This window comes from Temnothorax nylanderi, unplaced genomic scaffold (assembly GCF_030848795.1).
Source record: "Temnothorax nylanderi isolate EJ_2023f unplaced genomic scaffold, tnyl_v1.0 TNYL_tig0238_pilon, whole genome shotgun sequence".
Classification (NCBI taxonomy): domain Eukaryota; kingdom Metazoa; phylum Arthropoda; class Insecta; order Hymenoptera; family Formicidae; genus Temnothorax; species Temnothorax nylanderi.
The window spans coordinates 235,391-261,157 of record NW_027249300.1 but is presented as its reverse complement, the minus strand read 5'-3'; the positions used below and the strand labels follow the sequence as shown (position 1 = coordinate 261,157).

At 33.2% G+C, this 25,767-nt stretch overlaps 1 protein-coding gene, 3 long non-coding RNA genes and 1 pseudogene across 7 annotated transcripts; 2 read left to right on the top strand and 3 right to left on the bottom strand.

The window, feature by feature from the left end:
- Nucleotides 1-1,155: 1,155 nt before the first annotated feature.
- LOC139779696 (uncharacterized) lies at nt 1,156-6,738 on the top strand. 2 transcript variants are annotated; one of them, XR_011719962.1, is made up of 5 exons: nt 1,156-1,692; nt 3,590-3,871; nt 3,965-4,026; nt 4,113-4,165; nt 6,652-6,738. It is a non-coding gene; the product is annotated as an uncharacterized lncRNA (long non-coding RNA). The 2 variants fall into 2 exon arrangements; XR_011719963.1 differs by lacking the exon at nt 6,652-6,738 and having other exon boundaries at nt 4,113-4,204.
- On the bottom strand, nt 6,561-11,915 carry LOC139779695 (uncharacterized). Of its 3 annotated transcripts, none has more exons than XR_011719961.1 (3): nt 11,485-11,844; nt 8,530-9,070; nt 6,561-8,430 (listed from the first exon to the last, which is right to left on the bottom strand). It is a non-coding gene; the product is annotated as an uncharacterized lncRNA (long non-coding RNA). The 3 variants fall into 3 exon arrangements; XR_011719960.1 differs by having other exon boundaries at nt 6,561-8,964; nt 9,043-9,070; nt 11,485-11,843; XR_011719959.1 differs by having other exon boundaries at nt 6,561-9,070; nt 11,485-11,915.
- A 3,187-nt stretch (nt 11,916-15,102) lies between these two features.
- On the bottom strand, nt 15,103-16,013 carry LOC139779723 (uncharacterized; annotated as a pseudogene).
- Nucleotides 16,014-16,357: 344 nt separating this feature from the next.
- Nucleotides 16,358-19,792, bottom strand: LOC139779701 (phospholipid phosphatase 5). The gene is made up of 6 exons (XM_071718146.1): nt 19,463-19,792; nt 18,784-18,889; nt 18,529-18,676; nt 18,267-18,395; nt 16,752-16,922; nt 16,358-16,671 (listed from the first exon to the last, which is right to left on the bottom strand). Exons 1-6 carry the CDS (start codon nt 19,543-19,545, stop codon nt 16,502-16,504), a joined length of 807 nt encoding a protein of 268 aa, XP_071574247.1. The 5' UTR covers nt 19,546-19,792; the 3' UTR covers nt 16,358-16,501.
- Nucleotides 19,793-23,696: 3,904 nt separating this feature from the next.
- Nucleotides 23,697-25,010, top strand: LOC139779708 (uncharacterized). Its single transcript, XR_011719967.1, has 2 exons — nt 23,697-24,679; nt 24,849-25,010. It is a non-coding gene; the product is annotated as an uncharacterized lncRNA (long non-coding RNA).
- The last annotated feature ends 757 nt before the right edge of the window (nt 25,011-25,767 follow it).

Below are 25,767 nucleotides of genomic sequence, written 5' to 3'. Positions count from 1 at the left end.
TATTGTAAACAACTTTCTAAAAGATTTCAGAAATATTGTTAATGCAATATTATAAAAAACATGATGCAGGTACATTTCTGAAATATTTCCGATGCATAGTTACAAATGAAATGTTAACGAAATATTTCTGCACCATTTCCGAATATTTCAATATTTCAGCAACATAACATGCCGAGTGGGAATGGATATAGATATATTTACATTATAATATATAATATATAGCTATAATTAATTTATTGTAAATTATTGTATTGTCGCATGCATCGCCATATCAAGAGACACGGTATAGTGTCTCGCGCCAAGTACACGCGGAGCGAGACCGACCGTGACTCTTTTACGCGACGCGACGGGTTGCGAGTACTCGAGATGTTGAGATCTCGATAACGAGTGAACGGATCAAGTTCTAAGTAGGCTTGATCGATAGCTTGGGGTCGAATTGGGGGGGGGGGTATCTCCTATAATATTTTCCGCTACGTGCCCTACGAGCGGAGATATTGCGACGCAAAGTCCAAATGTGAAAAATTTTATTTAAGATACTTCTTTCTTCTACTAACGCTGATTTATATTATTATTATGATTATCAGAGAAATGTCACTTTCACTTTTTCGACGCTGGCGGCGCTTTCGCGCAGTGCAGATAGTGCGTTCGTGGTTCATCAGTTAATACGTGTATGTACTGCACGCAGTGCAGATAGTGCGTTTAGCGCGCTATCAGTCAGTTCAATTAACCTAACCTATCGAGAGACACACGGTAGTGTCGGAGCGAGACCGACTGTGACTCTTTACACGACGCGACGATTAATTCATGGTAATTGTTTTATTTTATAATGTAATTATCCTATATCTATTTTTTATTCTATATATTACTGTTACTTACTATACTATATATACTTATACTTACTACGTTTACGCGAGTGTTTACACAGGTTAACCTAGATTGTGCATAACATGGATAATATTGCGATCTCCCGCCTCTCTCCTATTTTCTCAATGTGCATTTCTGACTTTTGGAGGTACGCTGTCAGCCGCAATCTGAAGCGATCTGTATCTCCAAATATATATCAAGATATATTGACGGCAGGGAGCTGATCCCGAAGAGATATTTTCCCGTTTACGCGAAGGAATTATCGTAAGTTATCGTATCGTTTTCGTAAGTAGGTTAGATTACCAGTTTCTTACAAAATTTTACATAAAACGCGAGATTCACTTATGGGAGCTTTCCAGCAAGCGACACAAGTCGACACAGGTATCGTTTTGTCTTCGTTACTCATTGCCAAAAAAGAAAGATAGAACAACGTTTGTGTCAGCTTGTGTCACTTGCTGGAAAGCTCCCTATGTATGCAAGTTTAACGCCTATTGAGTTAATATGAAATAATTTTCCTAAATTCTGGCTATCGTCGGAGTGTTATAATGAAGAAAGGTGAATGTCTCAGTGATTTAGAGAATTTTTAAGTTATTAAAATACTCCAGTGTCACTTTTGGAGTAACATTGGCGTGACATAAATGTTCTACTGCATAAATTAAATTTTCACAGGTAATTCTATCTATCAGCTTCTTCAGAGATGTTTAGAAGTTCTGAAGCGTGAATTCAGCGAGCTTAAAACAGTAATGGCAGATCAGTTAATGTATGTCAAGGAGGATCTTTCTTATATTACCGCACCATTATACGTTTTACGATTTTATTGTAACTAAGGTAAAGATACTAAATGATAAAACTTATGAAGCAATATCACAATGTTGGCATGTTATTTTAATGTATGTAATATTGTGATTAGGCACGAGGAAAAAGCGAACCTCTGTTCACATTTGACGTTCACGATGATATTCGTGTTATACACGATGCTTCTGTCGAAACCGAGGAATCACATGCCGGAAAAATTTTACTTAGGTATTTATCATTAAAAGAATACTTTGTATAATTCTCTTTTATGTTATTTCTCATTAGATCATGGTACGAGAGGAACAAACACATTTTTCCAGCGAGTAGATGGGAACCTTTTGATCCAACGAAAAGTTGACAAGTATACACTGTCGGATAAAAATAGGAAGAAAGATAAAATCTGGTAAACTTAGATTCAACGAATTGTCCAATTTCGTTTAAAGGATTCAGATTCAAAAGACTAATTTAGTAGAGCTACATAATCGAGTAAATGAATTAAATATTATATAACTGAATAAATTAAAATCACAGTCCTTAAAAATACAATGTAGCTACAATATATATACATATATATATATATAGCTGGTTACCCGGGCTTCGCCCCGGAGGACATATGTAATAAGACACGCAAATACTCTCTCTCTCTCTCTCTCCCTCTCTCTCCCTCTCTCTCTCTCTCCCTTTCTCTCCCTCTCTCTTCCTCTCTCTCCCTCTTCCTCCCTCCCTCTCCCTCCCTCTCCCTCCCTCTCCCTCCCTTTCCCTCCCTCTCCCTCCCTCACCCTCCCTCTCTCTCCCTCTCTCTCCTTCTCTCTAAAGTTCAATTCCGTCGTATACAATTCTTTGAGATTCACTCAATTATTTCCTAAAAAATTGGAAAAATTTCGTAACCGATTTCCAAAACGATACCGGTTCCCAAAAAGATCGGTAACGAAAAACTATACAGTTTATAGCACTCCCCTTGAAATTCTACCCCTGTTTTATATACAATTCTTTAAAATTTGATCAATTATTTCCCGAAAAATTCGAAAAACTTTTGATACCGGTTTCCAAAAAGATCGGTAACGAAAAATTATACACTTTATGGCACTCCCCGGGAATTTCCCGAAAAATTCGAAAAACTTCTGATATCAGTTTCCAAAAAGATCGGTAACGAAAAATTATACACTTTATGGCACTCCCCGGGTAATTCTACCCCTGTTTTATATACAATTCTTTAAAATTCGGTCAATTATTTCTCGAAAAATTAGAAAAATTAAAAAAACCGGTTTCCAGAAAATCGGTAACAAAAAACTATACACACAATGACACTCCCCGGGAAATTCTACCCCTATTTCATATACTTTTGGTAAAAATTCGGTCCATTGGTTTCCGAGATCATCGAACACAAACAATCAAACTGACAAACTCTGTCTCTTTATAATAATAGTATAGATTTGTATATATATTGTAATATATATATATATATATATATATATATATATATTACAATCTGTTGCATAATGAATCAATTGTACGATGAAACAAAGTTATTTATCTGGTTATAATATTTACAGTCCTTTGAATCTGAATCCTTTAAACAAAATTGGACAATTCGTTGAATCTAAGTTTATCAGATTTTATCTTTCTTCCTATTTTTACCCGACACTGTATACTTGTCGTAACTTTTCGTTGGATCAAAAGGTTTCCATCTACTCGCTGGAAAAATGTGTTTGTTCCTCTTGTACCATGATCTAATGAGAAAAAATAAAAAAATAACATAAAAGAGAATTATACAAAGTATTCTTTTAATGATAAATACCTAAGTAAAACTTTTCCGCATGTGATTCCTCGATTTCGACAGAAGCATCGTGCATAACACGAATATCATCGTGAACGTCAAATGTGAACAGAGGCCTGCTCTTTCCTGGTGCTTATAGATATCCATTAACAGGTGGTACTTATGGTCGGCAGTCCAGACTCCGGAAAATCGCATTTTGCAAAGAATTATCTGAAGGAATACGGATACGTCAACAGAGACACTTTAGGGAGCTGGCAGAAGTGTATTGCCGCAGTCTAACAATACTTGAATCAAGGAAAAAGTATAGTTATAGACAATACCAATCCCGATCCAGCTTCGAGAAAGAGATACATTGAGGTAGCCAAGAAGCGCAATGTCTCGGTCAGATGTTTCGTCATGACGACAAGTATAGAACACGCGAAACATAATAATAAGGTAATCGGAAATTAACATTAACCGTCATCGTGTGAAAGAATCGTATGAAGTGATGTTTCCGAAAATTCTAATCGATTTATTATTATATTACAGTTTCGCGAGTTGACTGATCCAAGCCACATTCCAATCAACGAGATTATTATCAACTCCTACGTGTAAGTAGATTTTAGATATATACATCTCTACTCAAAATTATTTATCTTTGGATATGTAATTGTACTTTGATGTTACTCCTTTGCAGATAAATGGTCGACAGAAGCTTACAATGTACATATTTTAACAATATTTCTATATGTAAGTATATTTGATGAACCAATAAATGGTAAACATAAATTCAAAATCTTGCTAATAGTTATATGAAATGACTGTTTTATGATAGTTCAAACATATATACATATATACACACACATATTAGATTTTATAATATATTATTAAAAATTACAAAGTGCAGTTTTCTTTATTTTAATTATGTTTAATATAGAATATTCATAAATGAATCCACGATTTATCTTTTATGTCCTTTTCCGATCGTTTCCAATAATCTCCATTCCGTTGTCATATTTACGTGATATACATACGTGTAGCATGTTGATTCAAGCAAATAAGACTTTACCTTTGTCGATATACTTGTCACTTAACTGTTTGGATCTGTTAATTGCATATTCGTAGATAAAATAGCAAGTCCTATCAAGCTTATCCATATATTTTCTAAGAGTAGCAATTTTGAACGATATCATAATGATAAAGATACAAGACATAACGAGAGACATTTTTGTAAAACTCACAAGTGCTTCAAACAAAAGAATTTGAATTTTTTTCTAATTAAATTGACAAATGGATAATAAAAATATAGCATCGTATATTATAGATAGTAGATGATACGTTATGTCGATACGTTATGTCGAGGCGGAAATTCCAAAATCCGTGGAAGAACAATTAGCCGAGTTAATGGCGAAATCGATAAGAAACAGGAACGGTTAATAAAACCTGTTCTAACCACGCAACTATCAATTTTAGTACTAAATAACTTTTTTCCTAATTGAGAGCGACAATTTTAACTTATAGATTCATGTTTTACGCACCAAAATACACAAAATTAAAATTTTAGCCAATTTGGTGAGGAAGCCCCTCTCCTTCATAATTACCTTTTTTAAACCACATTTAACTGCTTATAAATATAAATAATATAAATAATATAAATAATTAATATAAATAATATAAATAATTAAATTATTTATATTTAACCAATTAATAATTTTTAAAATATAAGTAATTTATCTGAGACTATTTATTTATTATTGAAAAAATTAATAATTATTTTCCACTAATTATTAATTTTCGAATAGATAGTAATTTATTTTTGATAAACCATCTATTAATTATTTTAATAATAAAGAATTTATTTTTACTAATTACCAGTTTACAAAAAAAATTAATTCATTTTTACCTAATTACTAATTTTCACAAACTAGAAATTTTTCTCTGACAAATTACCAATTTTTTAAGTAATCTACACTTTTCACAAAAATTAAAGGAACACTATATAAATTTATCTTTAAAAATAGGCAAAATTCAAGCAGCTGTAACTTTGTTAAAAATGAACGAAATTTAAATTTAAAAAAAGGATTTTAAAGCTCAAAATTTCTACTTTCGAAAGGTTACTATTATTTTTTAGTTTCTGTGAGTTTGGTAATTTTTACATGTAGAAAACTACGAGCTAGACAAAATAGAAAATTTTCTTCTCACTTTGTGGGCCTGTCAAGTGCACAAAAAAAATCTGCGAAAATTTTCGACTTTCTAACGTAAAAGCTTGAAGTTTTCCTTGCAAAATCTTTTTTTTTAATGTTTCTACGATTTTTTGTTACTGATTTATCGCGGATTGAATAAGAAATGAGGATTTTGACTTTGATTGCTCATAATTCCCTTAGAAATCATCGTATCGCAATTCAAAAAATAGATTCTTAAAGCTGAAACTTTGTTCTATTGAACGGTATAATTGCCAAATTTTTTTAAATAACATGTAAATATGATACAAATGGATGAAAATAATGTAAAAATTCAGGTTTTAAGCTTTAAATTTAAATTTTGTTCATTTATAACAAAGTTACAGCTGCTTGAATTTTGCCTATTTTTAAAGATTTTAGTGTTTCTTTAATTTTTGTGAGAAATATATAATTTACTTTTACTTAAATATTATTAATTTTTATGTAAATAGTAATTTTTTGTAACTAATTATTACGTTGCTAATTTAATAAAAATTTAATTTGTTGTTATTGCTAATTTCGTAAATAATTAAAAAATAAAAAATAAAAATTTTTTGCAGATCTTTGCTTAACACTACAAAATAGGTGATATCAGTACAAAATTACCTTTTTTAAAAAAGGTAAAAAAAGGCGCCAAGTAGGGGAGACCGGGGCCTAACCGTCAGTTTTTTTTTGGTGCCGATTTTTAACAAGAAAATAAATAATTTTAGTTAAATATGGTATACCACTGTAAAGAGTGAACCTTTAGCTACAAAATTTATATAGGAAATTTTTATCTACGTCGCTTTGTTTAACCGGTATAGAGCAAAAACGACAACGGTGGAAAAATTGAAATCTCAAAAGTGCCGGGGTTTAACCGTCACACTGCATTTTCAATACATATACGTACATCTAATCCTGAAAAATGATAGGATACATCTTAATAATTGTTTTTTAAGAGAAAAATATAAAAATTTATTTAAAATTTGTATGCGAAACATTATTAAAAAATAGTTACGAGGGTTCCTCTTTCCGCAGAAGTCACTCGCCCGACTTGTTTCACTCCTCGACATCCGATGACTCTATTCGGTGTCTGAACGGTTGTAATTCCCGTCTCATCCATATTCCATATGCAGTGAGCCTGGAAATGCCCGGAAATGCCTTGGAAATGCACCCGGACTGCTTACTGACGGATTAACCCCAAACACAAGTTTCAGGTTTGATCGCCCACGAAATATTAGACATTAACGATAATGAAAAAACTACACTGGATTCGTGTTCAGCATGCATTACTCTTTATAATCACGTACCTCGAGATTTGGAGAGCAAATATTATTGCAGATATTACAAAATTTCCACGCGCAGAAAATGTAACTTTCACCTTCCGAAAACACGTTTGCCCTCGTAAAAATCATAACACGGCAGGTAACCTGCCAAAACTCCGTTGGTCACATGGGTACCATAAGCAGCGTTTACAATGTTAATAGCGAGTTCGCACAATATACAGGTTCCGAGATATTTGATTTGACGGTTCAACCCCGGCGACGGTTAGGCCCCGGTCTCCCCTACACGCAATGTATTTTGTAAATTCAAAAATCCAACCTAAGTGGTAGCTTTATTTCTTTTTCACAAAATTATATTACTTAACTTAACACAAGTGACATATATTTCAAAAAAAAATATAAAATCTTTAATTTCTTCTTCACAAAATTATATTACCTAACTCAACTCAAGTGACATGTATTTCAAAAAAAGATATAAAATCTTTAATTTCTTCTTCACAAAATTATATTACCTAACTTAACTCAAGTGACATGTATTTCAAAAAAAGATATAAAATCTTTAAATTAAATTACGCCAATTGCAAAGAGAATATGTATATTGCTTTGAAAGATAATTGTTGTGCAATTTCTTCTTCACAAAATTATATTACCTAACTCAACTCAAGTGACATGTATTTCAAAAAAAGATATGAAATCTTTAAATTAAATTACGCCAATTGCAAAGAGAATATGTATATTGCTTTGAAAGATAATTGTTGTGCAGCTACTTAAAAAAAATAAAACCCAAGTGGTATTTTTGTGTTCCTATTCAAGGGTCTTCCTATTCCAACCCAAGTGGTAATAGCTTCTTAATTCTCTTTAACAAATTTTTAACCCTTAAATGCCACACCTCTCAAGAATCTCGTAAATGACACATGGGGTCTAAAAGACCCCAGCATGAAAAATATCTCCTTACTTATTGATTTTTTGATATTTAGTTATGAAAATTATTTTCAATGTTGTTCAAGGTTTAGAAAAGAGAATAAAATGCTTATATTGTTAAAATTTCTATTTCAACATAGTATAAAAAATTAAGATCGCCAACAGTTAAAATATTGGCTCCAAAATCAAAAAAATAATAAATAATAAATAAATAAATATGAGCTCCATTTTTGACGGGAACATTTGAAAATATATCATTCTAAAGGGTCTGGGGTCCTCTGGACCCCGGGTGGCATTTAAGGGTTAATATTACAAAGAATTATTTTAATTACAAAGAATTAAAGAAGTAACAGTAGGGGAGACCGGGGCTAAACAGTCCGTTTTTTTTCGGTGCCGATTTTTAACAACAAAATAAATAATTGTAGTTAAAACTGGTATACCACTGTAAAGAGTGAACCTTTAGCTACAAAATTTATATAGGAAATTTTTGTCTACGTCGCTTTGTTTAACCGGTATAGAGCAAAAACGACAACGGTGGAAAAATTGAAATCTCAAAAATGCCGGGGTATAACAGTCTGCACTGCATTTTCAATACATATACGTACATCTAATCCTAAAAAATAATAAGATACATGCAATAATTGTTTTTTAAGAGAAAAATATAAAAATTTATTTAAAATTTTTATGCGAAACATTATTAAAAAATAGTTACGAGGGTTCCTCTTTCCGCAGAAGTCACTCGCCCGACTTGTTTCACTCCTCGACGTCCGATGACTCTATTCGGTGTCTGAACGGTTGTAATTCCCGTCTCATCCATATTCCATATGCAGTGAGTCCGAAAATGCCTTGGAAATGCACCCGGACTGCTTACTGACCGATTAGCCCCAAACACAAATTTCAGGTTTGATCGCCCACGAAATATTAGACATCAACGATAATGAAAAAACTACACTGAATTCGTGTTCAGCATGCATTACTCTTTATAATCACGTACCTCGAGATTTGGAGAGCAAATATTATTGCAGATATTACAAAATTTCCACGCGCAGAAAATGTAACTTTCATCTTTCGAAAACACGTTTGCCCTCGTAAAAATCATAACACGGCAAGTAACCTGCCGAAACTCCGTTGGGGGGTCACATGGGTACTATAAGCAGCGTTTACAATGTTAATAGCGAGTTCGCACAATATACAGGTTCCGAGATATTTGATTAGACGTATTTACCCCGTAGACTTTTTAGCCCCGGTCTCCCCTACAAAATAAAAATATTTAATTATAACAAAATAAATAAATTTTTCTTGTAAAAAAACTTGGCGCTGCTAGACTTTGAAATTTAAACATTAAAATTTAAACATTAGTACTAGATTTTTGATCGAATAAAAAACAATAAACATAATTTAGGGAAGAATGCGACAGGAGTAAAAAAGCAGCGCCAAGTTTTTTTACAAGAAAAATTTATTTATTTTGTTATAATTAAATATTTTTATTTTGTACTGTTACTTCTTTAATTCTTTGTAATTAAAATAATTCTTTGTAATATTAAAAATTTGTTAAAGAGAATTAAGAAGCTATTACCACTTGGGTTGGAATAGGAAGACCCTTGAATAGGAACACAAAAATACCACTTGGGTTTTATTTTTTTTAAGTAGCTGCACAACAATTATCTTTCAAAGCAATATACATATTCTCTTTGCAATTGGCGTAATTTAATTTAAAGATTTCATATCTTTTTTTGAAATACATGTCACTTGAGTTGAGTTAGGTAATATAATTTTGTGAAGAAGAAATTGCACAACAATTATCTTTCAAAGCAATATACATATTCTCTTTGCAATTGGCGTAATTTAATTTAAAGATTTTATATCTTTTTTTGAAATACATGTCACTTGAGTTAAGTTAGGTAATATAATTTTGTGAAGAAGAAATTAAAGATTTTATATCTTTTTTTGAAATACATGTCACTTGAGTTGAGTTAGGTAATATAATTTTGTGAAGAAGAAATTAAAGATTTTATATCTTTTTTTGAAATATATGTCACTTGAGTTAAGTTAAGTAATATAATTTTGTGAAAAAGAAATAAAGCTACACTTAGGTTATACCTTATTCTTTGGAGGTGCGCCAGGTAATTTTTTATTTGTTTAAATGTTCTTTGATTTATTTTATTTTTATTTAAATGAAAAGATTATATCATTAAAATTCTTCAATTTATTTTTACTTAAAAGAAGTTTTGACAATATATTATTTTTTTTCTTTACAAAAGGATCAAATACGAATTTGAATGATCAAGTCAAAGCATCTTCTAGTAATCTTCAAAATAAGAATGCAGCCAAATTAGTTACATTTTTATATGATACAGAAAGTGATGTTCAATATATTAGAGATGAATTATCTACTTCAGAAAAATTGGTTATTAATAAAGCAACAAATAATGTAAGAATAAATATTGAAGATGATCCGATATGGACACAAATAACAAACCTATAAGTAATATAATAATGCGAGGCAAGTTGTTTATGTATGAGAATAGAGAGTTCGAATTGTATTTGAATAAGGGAGATGAAAGAACAGTACATAGAAATGTTTCGTAAATTCAAATGGTATAATCATGAATAACTTTAGATAAAGGTTCGTTAATACATTGCGTAATAGCAGCAGAAATGAAAGTGTTATAAAGTATTAAACACAGTGATTAATCATAATATAAAATACATAATTCACAAAATTCAATAAGCAGTAGTAAATGAACACAAATTCAAATAAGTATAAACTTTCAATATAATCGCTGTAGGAATTCAAAGATGATTTCATTGAGTAAAGATCAAGCATTGGTATGTAAATATCCTTCTCAATACAAATATGGATATCTTCAAAACGGGATAAATACTTCAAGGTTTGTCACAATATAAATACCTTGCTTAATATACACATAAAGACTACTCAGAATATTAATTCGAAGGACCGTGTTAGTTGATTAAATCATCGTTGAGTTCTGTTATGTTAAACTAAAGAAATAAACATGTGTTTTCGAACAGTATTAAGCCACATTAAAAGAGATTCACATAACATGCATATACAAACAATATTAAGTTCACAAGTTTGCTCGAGATAATAATATAATTAATATCTTTGATTTGAATAATATGCTAATTCGAGAAATATTTCAATAAGAAATATACGCTGACTCTAATGATACTTGTAATGAGAGAAAACGCATCGCTGAGAATAATACACACGAGAATAATATCTAAATTAAACGCAGATACAAATAGTATTCGACAGAAAACGCAAAAGATCTTAACATTTAGGATGAACACAGAAGCCAGTAATCTTTTATTAACGTAAATATGTGTGAACAGATTATTGCAAGTTTCTGTAAAAGATATTCTTTAATCAGTTTAATTAATTAAGCAAGTATTCTCAAAACATATAAAGAAATATTAATTTATTTGACATTGAATAATCCGCTGGCTCGGATTTAATCTCTTTTATAATCTTTCGATCTTTCAAATTACATTCTTCGGAATAATGCGCATAAAGGAAATAGGATACTCTTGTACCGAAGTGCCTCATCGAGACGTCTCTGAGAATGCTGTAATCATGAGGATGATTACAGAACTACTCGTGTATGCATATACTGAAATACCGGTATTATCAAAGGTACCTTACCTCAGGAATGTCACAAAGCCGAAATGTTCCGAAGGGAACAGAGAGAGATCAACATTTGATCTTGATGGCCTCTTTCATTACTACGACCGCGTTGCGTATAACGCAAACGCGGTGGCCATCCGCTTGGCGAACGCCGCTCGTTTGTAATTTCGGCTGTTGAACGAATCGTTCCTCTAAAGAAGATTTCAAGGAATCTTCTTCTCGCTTCGGATTTCCCACGAACGGGAGGATGCTCGGGATACCGAGTCTCTTTGTTATAGAAGGATCTACTTCCTTCTCGAATGTTCTAGATCTAGCGTATCTACGCTTCGTTACGTGCTCACTCGTCGAGCTTCTAAAGAAGAATGACGACACGCTCGTTGCCGGAAGGGTGTTAACCACGAGAGCGCCACGCAGTGACACGCATGCGTGATATTGGAACTGCCGCGCTGACATCGGCATCACATTTATGACTATAGTGTGTTTACGGGAGGTCGATAAAGAAGCAAACGGAATTATTGATCCTACTCGTCTACATTATCATCCTGTTTTATTCTAGGAAGCTCTGATCTTCCTTACCATTAATTCAAATATCCTCTAGATTTTAAACACAAGTATTGAATCATTCTGTTGCTTCAGCGTTAACATTTATTGGGAATAATAACGGAAATATCAGTTTTATTACAACTGCATGGTTCATTGGTTTCATATCAAAATGGTTTAAGATAATGTCATCAAGAACTCCGAGATTAGCTTTTAGTCCAGTCACTATGTACAAAAAAACGGATTATAAAAGACATAATTCTGACCCAGGATTTTTCTTTTGAGGGGTGTTGGGGGGCTCAAGAAAAGCTTAATCTCAAGTTTTCGACCTCTGTTTCCCGTGTGCTTTTTTTACGGGAGTAAAAAATGTGAAAAAATGGTTTTTCCGCGATAACTCGGTTTCTAATAAAGTTACAAGGTCGAATCGGAGCTCATTTTAAAGCTTTTTTTACGCTCTACAAATTATATCGTATGACATTTTTACGTATGATCGATTGTTTTCGAGACATCGAACGAGAAAGGGAAATAAAAAAGTATAATATTTAGTTTTTTTCTTTTTACTCATTATTGTCGTCCGAAATTGCAAAAATGCTTCAAATGAAACTTGTAGAGCGTAAAAAAACCTACAATTTTTATTTGTTATTCATTTCATTTTGTTGAAAATTACGCCTTGTAGAGCGCCTCAAAGTGGAGAGTCGTCGCCATCGCGTCAGCGGCGCGTTGGTTACGTCGATACGCGGCACCGAACGCTTTCGCTAAGATTTTCGACTTTATTGACGCAAAAAAGTAACATAATAGGTGTTTTTTATAGGATTTTTCCCGCTCTACAAGTTACGTTCAGTGATATTTTGGCGTACGATCGATAGTTTTCGAGATATCGAACGAGAAAAGGAAAAATTGAGCATTTTTGTTTGTTTTTTTTCTATTTTATCGTTTTTCGCACACGAATCTGTATAAACGCTTCAAATAAAACTTGCAAAGCAATAAAAATCGTAAAATGTTCTTATTTATTACTTTCATTTCGTTGAAAATTCCATATCGCACTACGCAAAGTTGCAAATAAATCTTGCAAAGCCTGAAATTATTGTAGCTATTTTGAAACCGTCAAGTTTTCTTAAGGGAATCAAACACGTATTTGCCATTGCAGATAGTTGTTTTGAAACGAAAATTGTTCATTACTTAATAAATAACAAGTTATTCGTATCTTGAACGTTTTGGTCGTGGCTGATTGTCGCCATCGTCTTCTTGAAGTTGAACCTCATTCGGGTGTTGCTCGTCGTCTTCGTCGTCGTTGAAATAGTCAAGCCCCACCTGCGCCTGCTGAGCTACTGCAGTTAATTTCATGTAAATGCAAGGGAAACTGCAGTGGCTCGTCTGGTTGCCGAAAAGCAGGCATTAAATGTTCGATGATTTGCTATCACTGTTCCGGACAAACATGCCTGAATTCGATAACTCCGGCAGAAATTATGGCAAGTGAGATGGATGACTATTTCAACGACGACGAAGACGACGAGCAACACCCGAACGAGGTTCAACTTCAAGAAGACGATGGCGACAATCAGCCACGACCAAAACGTTCAAGATACGAATAACTTGTTATTTATTAAGTAATGAACAATTTTCGTTTCAAAACAACTATCTGCAATGGCAAATACGTGTTTGATTCCCTTAAGAAAACTTGACGGTTTCAAAATAGCTACAATAATTTCAGGCTTTGCAAGATTTATTTGCAACTTTGCGTAGTGCGATATGGAATTTTCAACGAAATGAAAGTAATAAATAAAAACATTTTACGATTTTTATTGCTTTGCAAGTTTTATTTGAAGCGTTTATACAGATTCGTGTGCGAAAAACGATAAAATAGAAAAAAAAAACGAACAAAAATGCTCAATTTTTCCTTTTCTCGTTCGATATCTCGAAAACTATCGATCGTACGCCAAAATATCACTGATCGTAACTTGTAGAGCGGGAAAAATCCTAAAAAAACACCTATTATGTTACTTTTTTGCGTCAATGAAGTCGAAAATCTTAGCGAAAGCGTTCGGTGCCGCGTATCGACGTAAACAACGCGCCGCTGACGCGATGGCGACGACTCTCCACTTTGAAGCGCTCTACAAGGCGTAATTTTCAACGAAATGAAATGAATAACAAATAAAAATTGTAGGTTTTTTTACGCTCTACAAGTTTTATTTGAAGCATTTTTGCAATTTCGGACGACAATAATGAGTAAAAAGAAAAAAACTAAATATCATACTTTTTTATTTCCCTTTCTCGTTCGATGTCTCGAAAACAATCGATCATACGTAAAAATGTCATACGACATAATTTGTAGAGCGTAAAAAAAGCTTTAAAATGAGCTCTGATTCGACCTTGTAACTTTATTAGAAACTGAGTTATCGCGGAAAAACCATTTTTTCACATTTTTTACTCCCGTAAAAAAAGCACACGGGAAACAGAGGTCGAAAACTTGAGATTAAGCTTTTCTTGAGCCCCCCAACACCCCCCAAAAGAAAAATCCTGGGTCAGAATTATATCTTTTTTAAATGTACAATACATATATAGTGACTGGACTATTTAGGTAAATTAAATATGACTAAATTTGAAGAAACAATAAACTTTTTACATGACGTAATCTTTTTAATTTCAAAAATAAAAGTTGGCAAATCAGAGGCATGGGAACCTTTTCAAAAAGGAATAATTATTTCCACAAAATCTGCTATAGAATTAAGTACCTATTTATTAGAAAAAGAAGCTTTCGAATTTGTTTTATTAGGAAGATTTATACAGGATTGCCTCGAAAATTTATTTTTAATTATCCGAATGAAGCACGTAATTCCAAATGCTATACAATTAAAAAATGATTTTAAATTAATAACAATTTTACAATATATGAAAAATCCCGAAAATAGTAGTTATGACCTTGATGATAGAGAATTCTTTTCAGAATTTTTGGATATTATTGTTGCAAAAAGTCAACAATTAAAAAAAGACAAAACCAAAGAGAATTTGTTAAATAATAATAACATAGTACAAACAAATATAAGTGATATTTGTGATAACCAGAATATAGTTTTTAATAATATAAGTCTAAACCGTTTATATTACTAAATATTCAGCTTGCACATCTAGAGCAGTTTGTGTACAAAGCAATAACCCACTTTGAAATGGTTTCCATTTTTTATCATCAACCGTGATTCCTCTAACAATGTCCATAAAATCTTTCAGAAAAGTGATAGTTTCGTTGTATACATTTACATCATAATGGGACAGTGCAAGCTTTTGATAGTGACTATAGTCATAAGTTTAAACCATTTGTGCATAATAGTGAGAAACCAGGCAGTGGTTCTATGTTTATCAGAAATGTTGCCCTTGGCTATGTGATACAATATAGCTGCAGCAATATTGTTATTCAATAAACTTACACTTAAGGCCACATTCATTTTATCAAAATGTGATGGATTTATTGCATTTTCCTTAAGATATAATATGGGCACAGGATTCAACGTATCTTGTTGATCTAAATTAAATACTTCGCGAATAGGTATAATAGAAATTTCGTTGTCTGGTAAGTTATACTTTTGAACTAACATTTCGTCTAAATAAAATTTGTGACCTGATGTTAATGAGCACGCAACATTTTTGAAAACGTGAACGGAATCTGGCATAATAAACAATTTGTCTTTTCTATTGCACGGATGTGGAATAGAATTAATAATCTTGCTAAATTTACCAGCTGTAATATTCATAATAATCTTCCACCAACTCCTATCCTGCGGTCCCATGTCGGAAATTATTGCTTTTACTTGTAATCCGATATCATATGCCTTTTGGACAATTACTATAATTATGTCAAACATTTCTCGTGCACAGAATGAATTTGCTATCAAAATAGCCACCAACCTGCTTTAGAAATGCCGCACAGCATAAAGACAAGGCTATGCGTAGCTTTGTGATTAGTCACTGTCAAATCCACCCGATAATTTCATCGTCGGTCGACCAACAACTGAAGCAACCGAATATTGATCGAAATGTTTATAATAAATATTTATATTGCCAAAAGATATCAAAAAACATTTCAGTTTATATACAAGAAATATTTTTCATACATGTCTAAAATATATTTTATATATTGTTAGTAATAATTTTTGTATTATTCTAAAACTTTTATGAAAAATCTTTATAAAATATTTATTACATATTTTTGGAAAATAAATTTTCAAAATATTTATAAATATTTATCATAAATATTCATAAATTTTGTGTTGTCTGGGTAGGAGATACAACATAAATAATGCAGCTAAAACGAACAGATCTGTAATACATTAATCATAGAATAAATTCTAACAATACATTTGAATTTGTTTCTGTATAGACATACATTTATTTAGATGTATATATTGGTACACAAAATATATAGATCTCAAAGATTTTAACGAAAGTATTAAGTACTTAAAATACCATATACGGCGTGTATGCAGTAATAATTTTGACTTCTTTATATCCACTTAATTTGCTCGTTTTTGTTAGACTTGACGTTGTCCGATTGAACTTGTAACGTAAGCGCGACGTATGGTTTGTCGCAATACGGCGAATCTAACGGAGGGTAATAATGTCTGTAGCAGACATATGTTAAGCAGAAGCCTATTACTGATCCTATTACCACGTCTGAAACAAATTTCGTGTTAGATTGTAATACAAAATTGTAATGGAATCACTTTAACAATGAAGTTTCAAATGCAGATCACCTTGCCAGTGATGGTGATAGTCGCACGTTCTGCTTAACGCGATAGTTAGAGCGACGCAAAGCGGCAAAAGAAACGTGCACAGTCTCCACGATTGTCCTTTTCCCGCCAAGCTGAATGTGTGCAACTTTCCGGCTAAATATAAGGCGATGAAACCGAAACTGGCGAACGCAACTGCAATGGAAATTGTAATCTGAATATAATCTTCTATATATTTTTATGCAAATAGAAATATATGTTATCTTATCTCTGTGTGTTCTTTACTAAGAGCTACTATTTCCAACGTTTGTTAATTCTAATCTAAGTTGGCTATTCTGAAAAGTTAACAGTCGGTTAGAGTTTAACAGATGTTGAAAATAGTGGCCCTTAATGAACTAATGCTTTTATATAAATAAAATTATAGAGATATACAGGGTAATATATAAAAGTTCCCGGAATTTTTTTTGAAATATTAAGCAGCTAAAAATCGATATACAAATGAAACATCTACACTTTAAACAGAATATAAAACTTTATTAGAACATTAATAACAAAATTAAACAAAGAAAATTACAATAAATGTTCAAAATTGTTTCCTTTGGCTTTAATACTTTTTTGAATCCACTTCAGAAAATTATTCACGATGGTAAATCTCTGGTGATCATCTCAGGTACACAGGCGGGCCACTTTAAGAGACTCCGTTGATTTAAAGCGAATTCCAGAGATCTGCTCCAAGCTGGACCACACAGAAAAATCCTTTGGGTTCAAATCCAGCAAGTTTGATGACCAAACGTTCTTGCCCCAAAAACCGGGAAATCAACTCTTTGCATGTTGCATTCGTGCCAAATGAGCTGGTGCTCAATCTTGCTAGAGCGTAAACCCTTCTCCGAAATGCTCCGACGTCCATGACTCCAAAATGCCTCGAAGAACGATATCTTGGTAGCTGGTGGCTGGACAGACATCTGCGCGACGAGTAAGACACCATTAATTTTCATCGAAAGAAATGTGGAAATCAATGCTGCCAGCTACTAAGAGACCGTTCTCTGAACAATATTCAGCGCGATCAATCGCGACGTGCAAAGAGCTGTTTCCTGGTTTTTTTGGGGAGGGGGGCAAAGACGTTTGGTCGCCAAATTCGCCGAATTGAACTTGATGGACTTTTCCGTGTGGTCCAGCTTGGAGCAGATCTCTAGAGTTCGCTTTAAATCAATGGAATCTCTTAAAGTGGCCCTGTGACATACCTGGGATGAAATTATCATCTAGCAGTGCGCGACCATCATAAACAATTTTCCGGCTTCGAAAATGTATTAAAGCCAAAGGAAATTTTGAGCGTTTATTGTAATTTTCTTTGTTTAATTTTGTTATTAATGTTTTAATAAAGTTTTATGTTTTGTTTAAAGTGTAGATGTTTAATTTGTGAACCAATTTGTAGCTGCTTAATGTTTTCAAAAAAATTCTTAGAACTTTTGTGTCACCCTGTACTTATTCATATATAAGAAATATCTCAATTTGCTGCTATCACTGCCAATATTGACGTACACGAGGAATGTCCGCTTGGAAATGACTTCTTTCCGTCCCTAATAACTACCGGATCTCCAGTGCATTTAAATCCTGGATTCATTTGTCCATCTGGAAAACACCGCCAGAAGAAATCTGGCCTTGGACGACCTAAAAGTATGAAGAGTATGATGGAACGATAAATAACATTAATCATTATATGGATAATGTTATTAAAACTGCAAATCTTATTGAGTTATTTGACGCAAATCTGTTGCACTCAAACCTTTCGATAATAACCTACCTACTATAAGTTTCAAAATGTCTGTAATAAGACCGTTAAATCCTAGGGCTAACGTTACAGACAATACTGACTGTTGAAGATCGACTTTATCTTTATGCATCATGAAAAAGAAGCAAATAATGACAATAGGCATCATAAACACAAGAGGCTGGAAAAAAGAACATTTTGTTTAATATGTATTATTTGCGAGATAACATTCTACTTATATTTTATTGTTAATCCTATTTATTAAAATCTCTCTAGATATACACCTACCCATAATACTGTAGTTGGAACAAAAGATTCTGTTCTTGGATTTCTGTACAACCATAGTTCATCTTCATGAATTTTTCTTGTAAATGGTTCTGCTTTTTCCAGCTCCCTGAAAGTCGAAAGCACATTTGCAGCATTTATGTTTAATTGGCATTTATAATAAAAAAGGACAATTGTTTTTCAGACATAGTAATAATATCAAAAATAATATCAATATAAAAAATAATTTATATTTAGTGTAATATATATTATTTCTCAAAAGATTACTGCTACTTGTTGAAAATTATATTAACATAGATATCAATAAAAGAGTCATAAAACTTATGTAAAGATATAATATGGATAAAACTTCTACTATTCTATTATATTATATTTATTCATTTATTTAATCCATGCCTTGCGGCTACTATAGTTTGTTTTATACACTTACCTATAAAATACTTTACGAATTATATTAATATAATTATCAATAAAAGAGTTTCAAAACTTGTGCTTTTAAAATAAAAATATAATATGAATAAAATTCTTAATACCATTATTAATTACTATTAATTAATATTAATTAATACTACTAATTAATACTAATTACTATAGACTGACATTTGAACATTAAATTTAATGACATGTCGCTAATTGTAACATATTGATTGTTTAACTACCGCCCACTGAGGCGTCAACTTACACGAATAGCACTGCCAGAAAGACACGCAGCAAAACGTCAAACCAAAACCATAACGAAAGTCGAAGTCCGCGTAAATTAGTCATCTCGGTACGTCGCGCATTTAAACTGAAGATATATCGCGCCGGTTTTCTCCGTGTAAAAGGAGCATAAAAATTGTCAACGTTAAACTTAAACGATTCATCGTGTTAAGAAACCGTGTCGGCCCGCGTCCACATCGATCGAAGTAGTCAGGGCATTTCGGGCACCTATTTTATGAAACTGTTTGGAATGGATTCCGATTGGAATAATTCCATTTTCCCTACAGACTTCTATATATTACTAGAGACTCTCAAAAGGCTGCATCCCCATGGGCTGCGTTCGGAAACGTCACCCGGGTACACACGGGTATACTCCCTTCTCCTTCTAAGGGTGGAGTCCCATGGAGCGGATTACGCGGAAGCGGAACGAGCGGATCACCAATCACGGGATCATTCTGATAGAACTCTTTCAAAGATTCCGTCGAAACGGTCCTGTGATTGGTGATCCGCTCGTTCCGCTTCCGCGTAATCCGCTCCATGGGACTCCACCCTAACTCGCTGAGAGAAAGAGAAGGGAGTATACTCGTGTGCACTCGGGTGACGTTTTCGAACGCAGCCATGGAGAGAGAAATAGCGGAACGGAATTAAAACGGAATTACTCTGATTGGCTAATCTCCAGGTGGGGGCTCTCAAGAATTGGGATATTAGCCAATCAAAGGAATTCCGTTTTAATTCCGTTTCGCTATTTCTTTCTCCATGGGGATGCACCCTAATTCGGAACATACAACCACCGTATTGACCTCTGGGGGTCGATTCTGTATCTTGGGACGAGGTGAAAATTACAAAAGTGAGGAAATTCACTAGAGAATCTACAATTTCATTTGTCGAAATCTAGTAAATCTGTTCACTTTTGTAATTTTCACCTCGTCTCAAAATACTGGAGGTCGAGTCTGTATTTTGAGACGAGGTTAAAATTACAAAAGTAAACAGGATTTACTAGATTTCGACAAATAAAATTGTAGATTCTCTAGTGAAATTCCTCACTTTTGTAATTTTCACCCTGTCCCAAAGTATAGAATCGACCTCCTGGGACCGTATTCTCGAGCCTGCCCTAATGATTTTCGTATGCAACTTTCTATTTGAAAAGCATTGAATTTCGCATGCGAGTTTCATGAAAACGATTCGAGAATAGGGCTCCTGGGGCCCAATTCTGTACATGCTTACCGACAACAATCGGTTCGATAAGCGTCGTTGCGCAGCTTTTATACGATATGAAAAACCTGCGCAACGACGCTTATCGAACCGATAGCTTACCGATAGTCGGTAAGCGTGTACAGAATATGGGCCCTGGGGCCCGATTATCTAACGACAAACGTATGCGTAAACTCTGCTCTAACAGAAAAGCTGCAAGCTTATTGGCTAAAAACTGTGTGATAGCCAATCAATTTCGATAGCCAAGATCTCTATAAAGCTAGCCGACAAAAATTACTAAATTTGATAATTTTTAATTTTTCTATTCTGCACACAGGACGCGGAAACGCTTGCCGCGCGGCAAGAAGCGACGCGGTAGCCAATCAACGTGTTGCTTTTCCGTAAGAACCAAAAGTTTATTGGCTACCGCGTCGCTTTTTGCCGCGCGGCAAGCGTTTCCGCGTCCTGTGTGCAGAAGCCATAACTGTATTTTGTTTGTAAATCGTTTGTGATTGATTGTGAGTCAGTTTTTAATGTTTGTGACCAATTAGTTTGTTTGTAATTAACAATTTTATTTTGGCCATGATGTCAGCCGACACTTTTTAGTAACAAACAGATTTTTGATCACTGATAACTGTAATTAATAGGAAATTATTTGTGATTTACGAATATACCGGTGTAACGTTTGTGAATTAATAAATTTCTGAGTTATTTGCAAAATAAGTTCAGTTAATAAGGTTAATGTACTGCGCAGGTAACTGTGCTGCGCATGCGCGAAATGTACTCAAGCCTCCTGCGCACAAAGAGCGCGCCGACGCGTTTCGCGTAGAGGAAGTCGATGCGGTGGCCAATAACTTCTCACCTTTCTGTAACTAGCGGAAGATTATTGGCCACGCATCACCTCTATAAAGCTAGCCGATAGAAATTACTAAATTTGATTATTTTTAATTTTTCCAAGTGTATTTCGTTTGTAAATCAAGTGTATTTTGTTTGTAAATCGTTTGTGATTGATTGTGGGTCAGTTCTTACCGTTTGTGATAATTAGTTTTTTTGTAATTAATAATTTTATTTTGAATGAGATTCAGAAAAAGTGGAGGAAGGAAGAAAAAGTATGATTGGAGGTGGAAAGGAAAGAAATTAGAAGAAGTTAAGGAATTCAAATACCTAGGATACACACTGAAGGAAAATGTGGGACAAGAGGCGCACATCAGAGAGAGAAGAAGGAAGGCGGCGAGAGTAATGAGGGAAGTTTGGGGGATAGGGAAAAGAATGTGGAAAAAGGATTGGAAAAGAAGGATCTGGTTATATGACACCTTGATATGGACAGTAATGGGATACGGGGCAGAAGTATGGGGATGGAAGGAAAGGAAGGAGGTAGAAGGTACCCAGATAGCCAAGTCTGTCGAAAACAGATTTTGTAAAATCTAGCTACAAATGTTGTTGACAAGAAGGATACAAATTTAATACAGAATTTGATTTAACAAATAATGTCGACATAATGCTAGCAAATATGTAACAAAATCTGCTGACATAATTAGATAGCAAATTGCTAACAAAGTACGGGCAAATGTGGCCATGTAACCAGACAGCAAATTGGCAGCAAAAACTGAGCAAAATTTGCGTTGAGCACTCTAACAATAAATTGGCGGCAAAAATCGAGCAAAATCTGTGTAGCGTTGCCTGACGACACTTTGGCGGCAATATACGGGCAAATATACTCATATAACCACCCAGTAAACAATTTGTCAGCAAATTGTAACCAATTTGACACCAAATACGCGCAAAACTTGTCGACAAATCCGGTGCGATCTGTGTCTGCAATACGCTTGTGTTTTGCTAGCAAAGCTTGTGTACATGACTTGACACCAAATTGACGCCAAATATCGAGCAGAACAGGGCAGCAAAAGTTCAACGGCAAATTTGCGCCATATTGTAAACAAGGCTTGCCAACAAAAGCTCGACAGCAAATTTGTGCCAAATTGCGAGCAAACCTTGACGAAAGAACTTGACGCCAAATTGACACCAAATACCGAGCAAAGCTTGCCAGCAATCTAACAGCAAATTGTTGACAAATTGCTATCAAAGTTTGTTGACAAAACCCGACGACAAATTGATATCAAATATCAAACAAGATTTGAGAACAATACTTAACAGCAAATTGGCACCAAATACAGAGCAAATCTTGATGACACAGCTTGACGCCAAATTGCAGCAAGCCTTGTTACGTAGCCATTAATAAATACTAAAATATATTTTTTTAGGAAAAATTAAAAGCATTAAATTATAAAAAGCATATAATTTTTTATTGATTTACAATAAATTATTTTATACATATGTTAAAAGAAATCTTTATATTTATAAAACATATAAGACATTTATAAAATCTAACGGTGGCAATAAAATAATTAATTATATATTAATTACAGTAAATGTTATACAATGTGAATTTACTGACATATGCAAACATTTAACTTTGTCAACAGCACATACAATATTTGTAAACACTCGAGAATCTTATATAATGCCTGGAACACATACTCCGTGCGCAGATAATGCATTGGCCGGTATAAGAAGGATTTATAGAATCTTACTGAAAACACGAGTATAATTTCTATGAAAATGCATCTAAAACAATATTCTTATAAGCCTAACTACTACTAACTTTCCTTTCTTTAATCATACAATAATAACTACCGTGCATATTTAAACAACTAGTTCAAACTTGAAACACGATTTATTATTTGCAAGAATGCAAAATTGAAATAAACAAATGTTCACAATGTGCATAGTTCGTCGATTACGATGGAATAATGCAGTACTGTTGTCAGAAAGAAATAACAAAAGAATAATATACATCATTTAGGTGCAAGCAACCGAAGTGAATTTTGTAGTGTTTGATGTAATAGAAATTAATATACAGCAGAAAAAAACTGTTCAAACAAAACTTTTAAACCGTTTAAACAAAACTTTTGAACTATTCAAACAAAACTTTAAACTTTTACAGATAAAAAAATACACGATATTTCATCAACAGTTCCAAGATCATTTTGAGAAATATTTTAATCAAAGAAAGAATATGTAAAATTTTTAATATTGCAAGAATATAATAGTTATAAAACTAAAGCATTTCCCTTGTATTTTAAATTGTTTTAAATTGTTTCTATTTCAAACTAATATTACAATTTTGCCTTAATCAGATTCAAACGGCAAGTAGAATGAAACATTTTATTACATAATATTACATATTCTTTATACTCTTATAACTCTTCTTTAAGACTATAAGAGTATAACTCTTTATACTCTTATAACTCTTCTTTATAACTCTTATTTTCACGAAACATTTCGAATATTTTTTATTCTCATCACTATTCTCGCAGTTTTCAGAATTATCATCGTTGTCATCTGAATGAGCCTCGTTATTGTTGCCGGTGTGTCTGTTAATGTTAAATATATCTCTATAATTATCGTTATTTTCGAAATCAAAGTGTTCAGAGTACTCAAAATGATCAGAATTATTAGAAAATTCAGAATGGTGAGAAAGTTCAGAATGATGAAAAAGTTAAGAATAATGAGAAAGTTCAGATTCTTTTTGATTATGAAGAAAATCTGGTATTACGGAACTTTGGCTTTTAACGGAAGCATGTGCTTGCTGAATATGCGACTGATCGAATTCAATTAAAGAATCTGTTGAATTGAGTTCTTCTACAACTTCAACATTCACTTTCTGCCTTTTAACTTTCTTAGAAAGCTTATGAAACGGTGTTTTTTGGCATGTTCTAAAATAAACTGCAAATAAATTTAAATGTTATGTTTACATAAAATACATAGATTTCAAAATATATACTATCTTTACTCTTTAAAAACATTTATTTTTTCAGATTTTCTACTGCACAATCACTATAACAAATGGAATGTTAATGGAAAAAAATATAACTAAATTAATTAAACTAACAGTACAAAATAAACTTATAGGATGGAAGGCTGGCTGATTTTCTCGAGTTATAAAAAGGTCATCAATTTAAATTTAAAAACAAAATCTCGTTTAATTAAACAAATTTTAAATACAATTAACGTTTTACGTTTCGACTTTATATACTTAGTCTTCTTCAGAAACCTGATACATAAGAGATAATACATAAAAAATAATTAAAAAATAAAAAGAAATAAAATTGCTACAGATAAAAAGGATAGAGAACAAAGCCGCATACTTTGGACTGACTTGCCAGAAATGTAGCTAAGATCTACACTATGACATAGTATAGACCTTAGCCACAATTAATGTATATACGAGTTGTCAAAAATAGAATGAAATAAGTCAAGTAATAAAATTGTTACTATTATCTATACTGTTGTTATTATTATCAAACGATATTATTTATTATTTGACAGTGTAAAATTGTAATGCATATATTAAAATTACATTAGGGCTAGAATATAAACCAGACCCACAAGAATGAGAGCAATTCCAAGATCTCAAGACGAGAATTAACCAGATCTTACAGGGCGGAATTAAGGAGTCTGGATTACTGATTGAAATCAAAGTAAGAAAAGAAAAGAAAAAAAAGAAAAGAAAAGAGAGGGGGGCCTCTGCTTTTGTCTACGAGATCAATTCTAGGGCTAGAATATAAACCAGAGCCACAAGAATGAGAGCAATTCCAGATCTTAAGACGAGAATTAACTTTGCAGAGCCCCTTGTACTACCACGATCAATGTCGATCTTCCAATATGGCGTCCCAAATGAGAATATCGGAAGGGCCCTGCTCGCTGGACCGGACTCCTCGCCTCAATCCTCCCTCAAGCTCTCCTTTTCCTGGCGGTGAGCTCTCTTTGGGAAGTCGAATCTCGCTCGGTTGGTCTCCAGAATACGTGCCGCTTAGCTCAATCAGTTACGAAAGAAGGAAAACGTACTCGTCTCGTCCGAAGAAACGCAGCAAGAGCGGCCATGACACTGAACAAGAGCGAGGAAGGAGGTGGGGGCGCGTTGAAAGTGGCGACTCACGTGTCGCGCCATCTGAATGAAACATCGCTTGGTATTTGGCGTCAATTTGTTCTAACTTAAGTTTTGTTACCAAAATTTGCTCAATATTTGGCATCAAT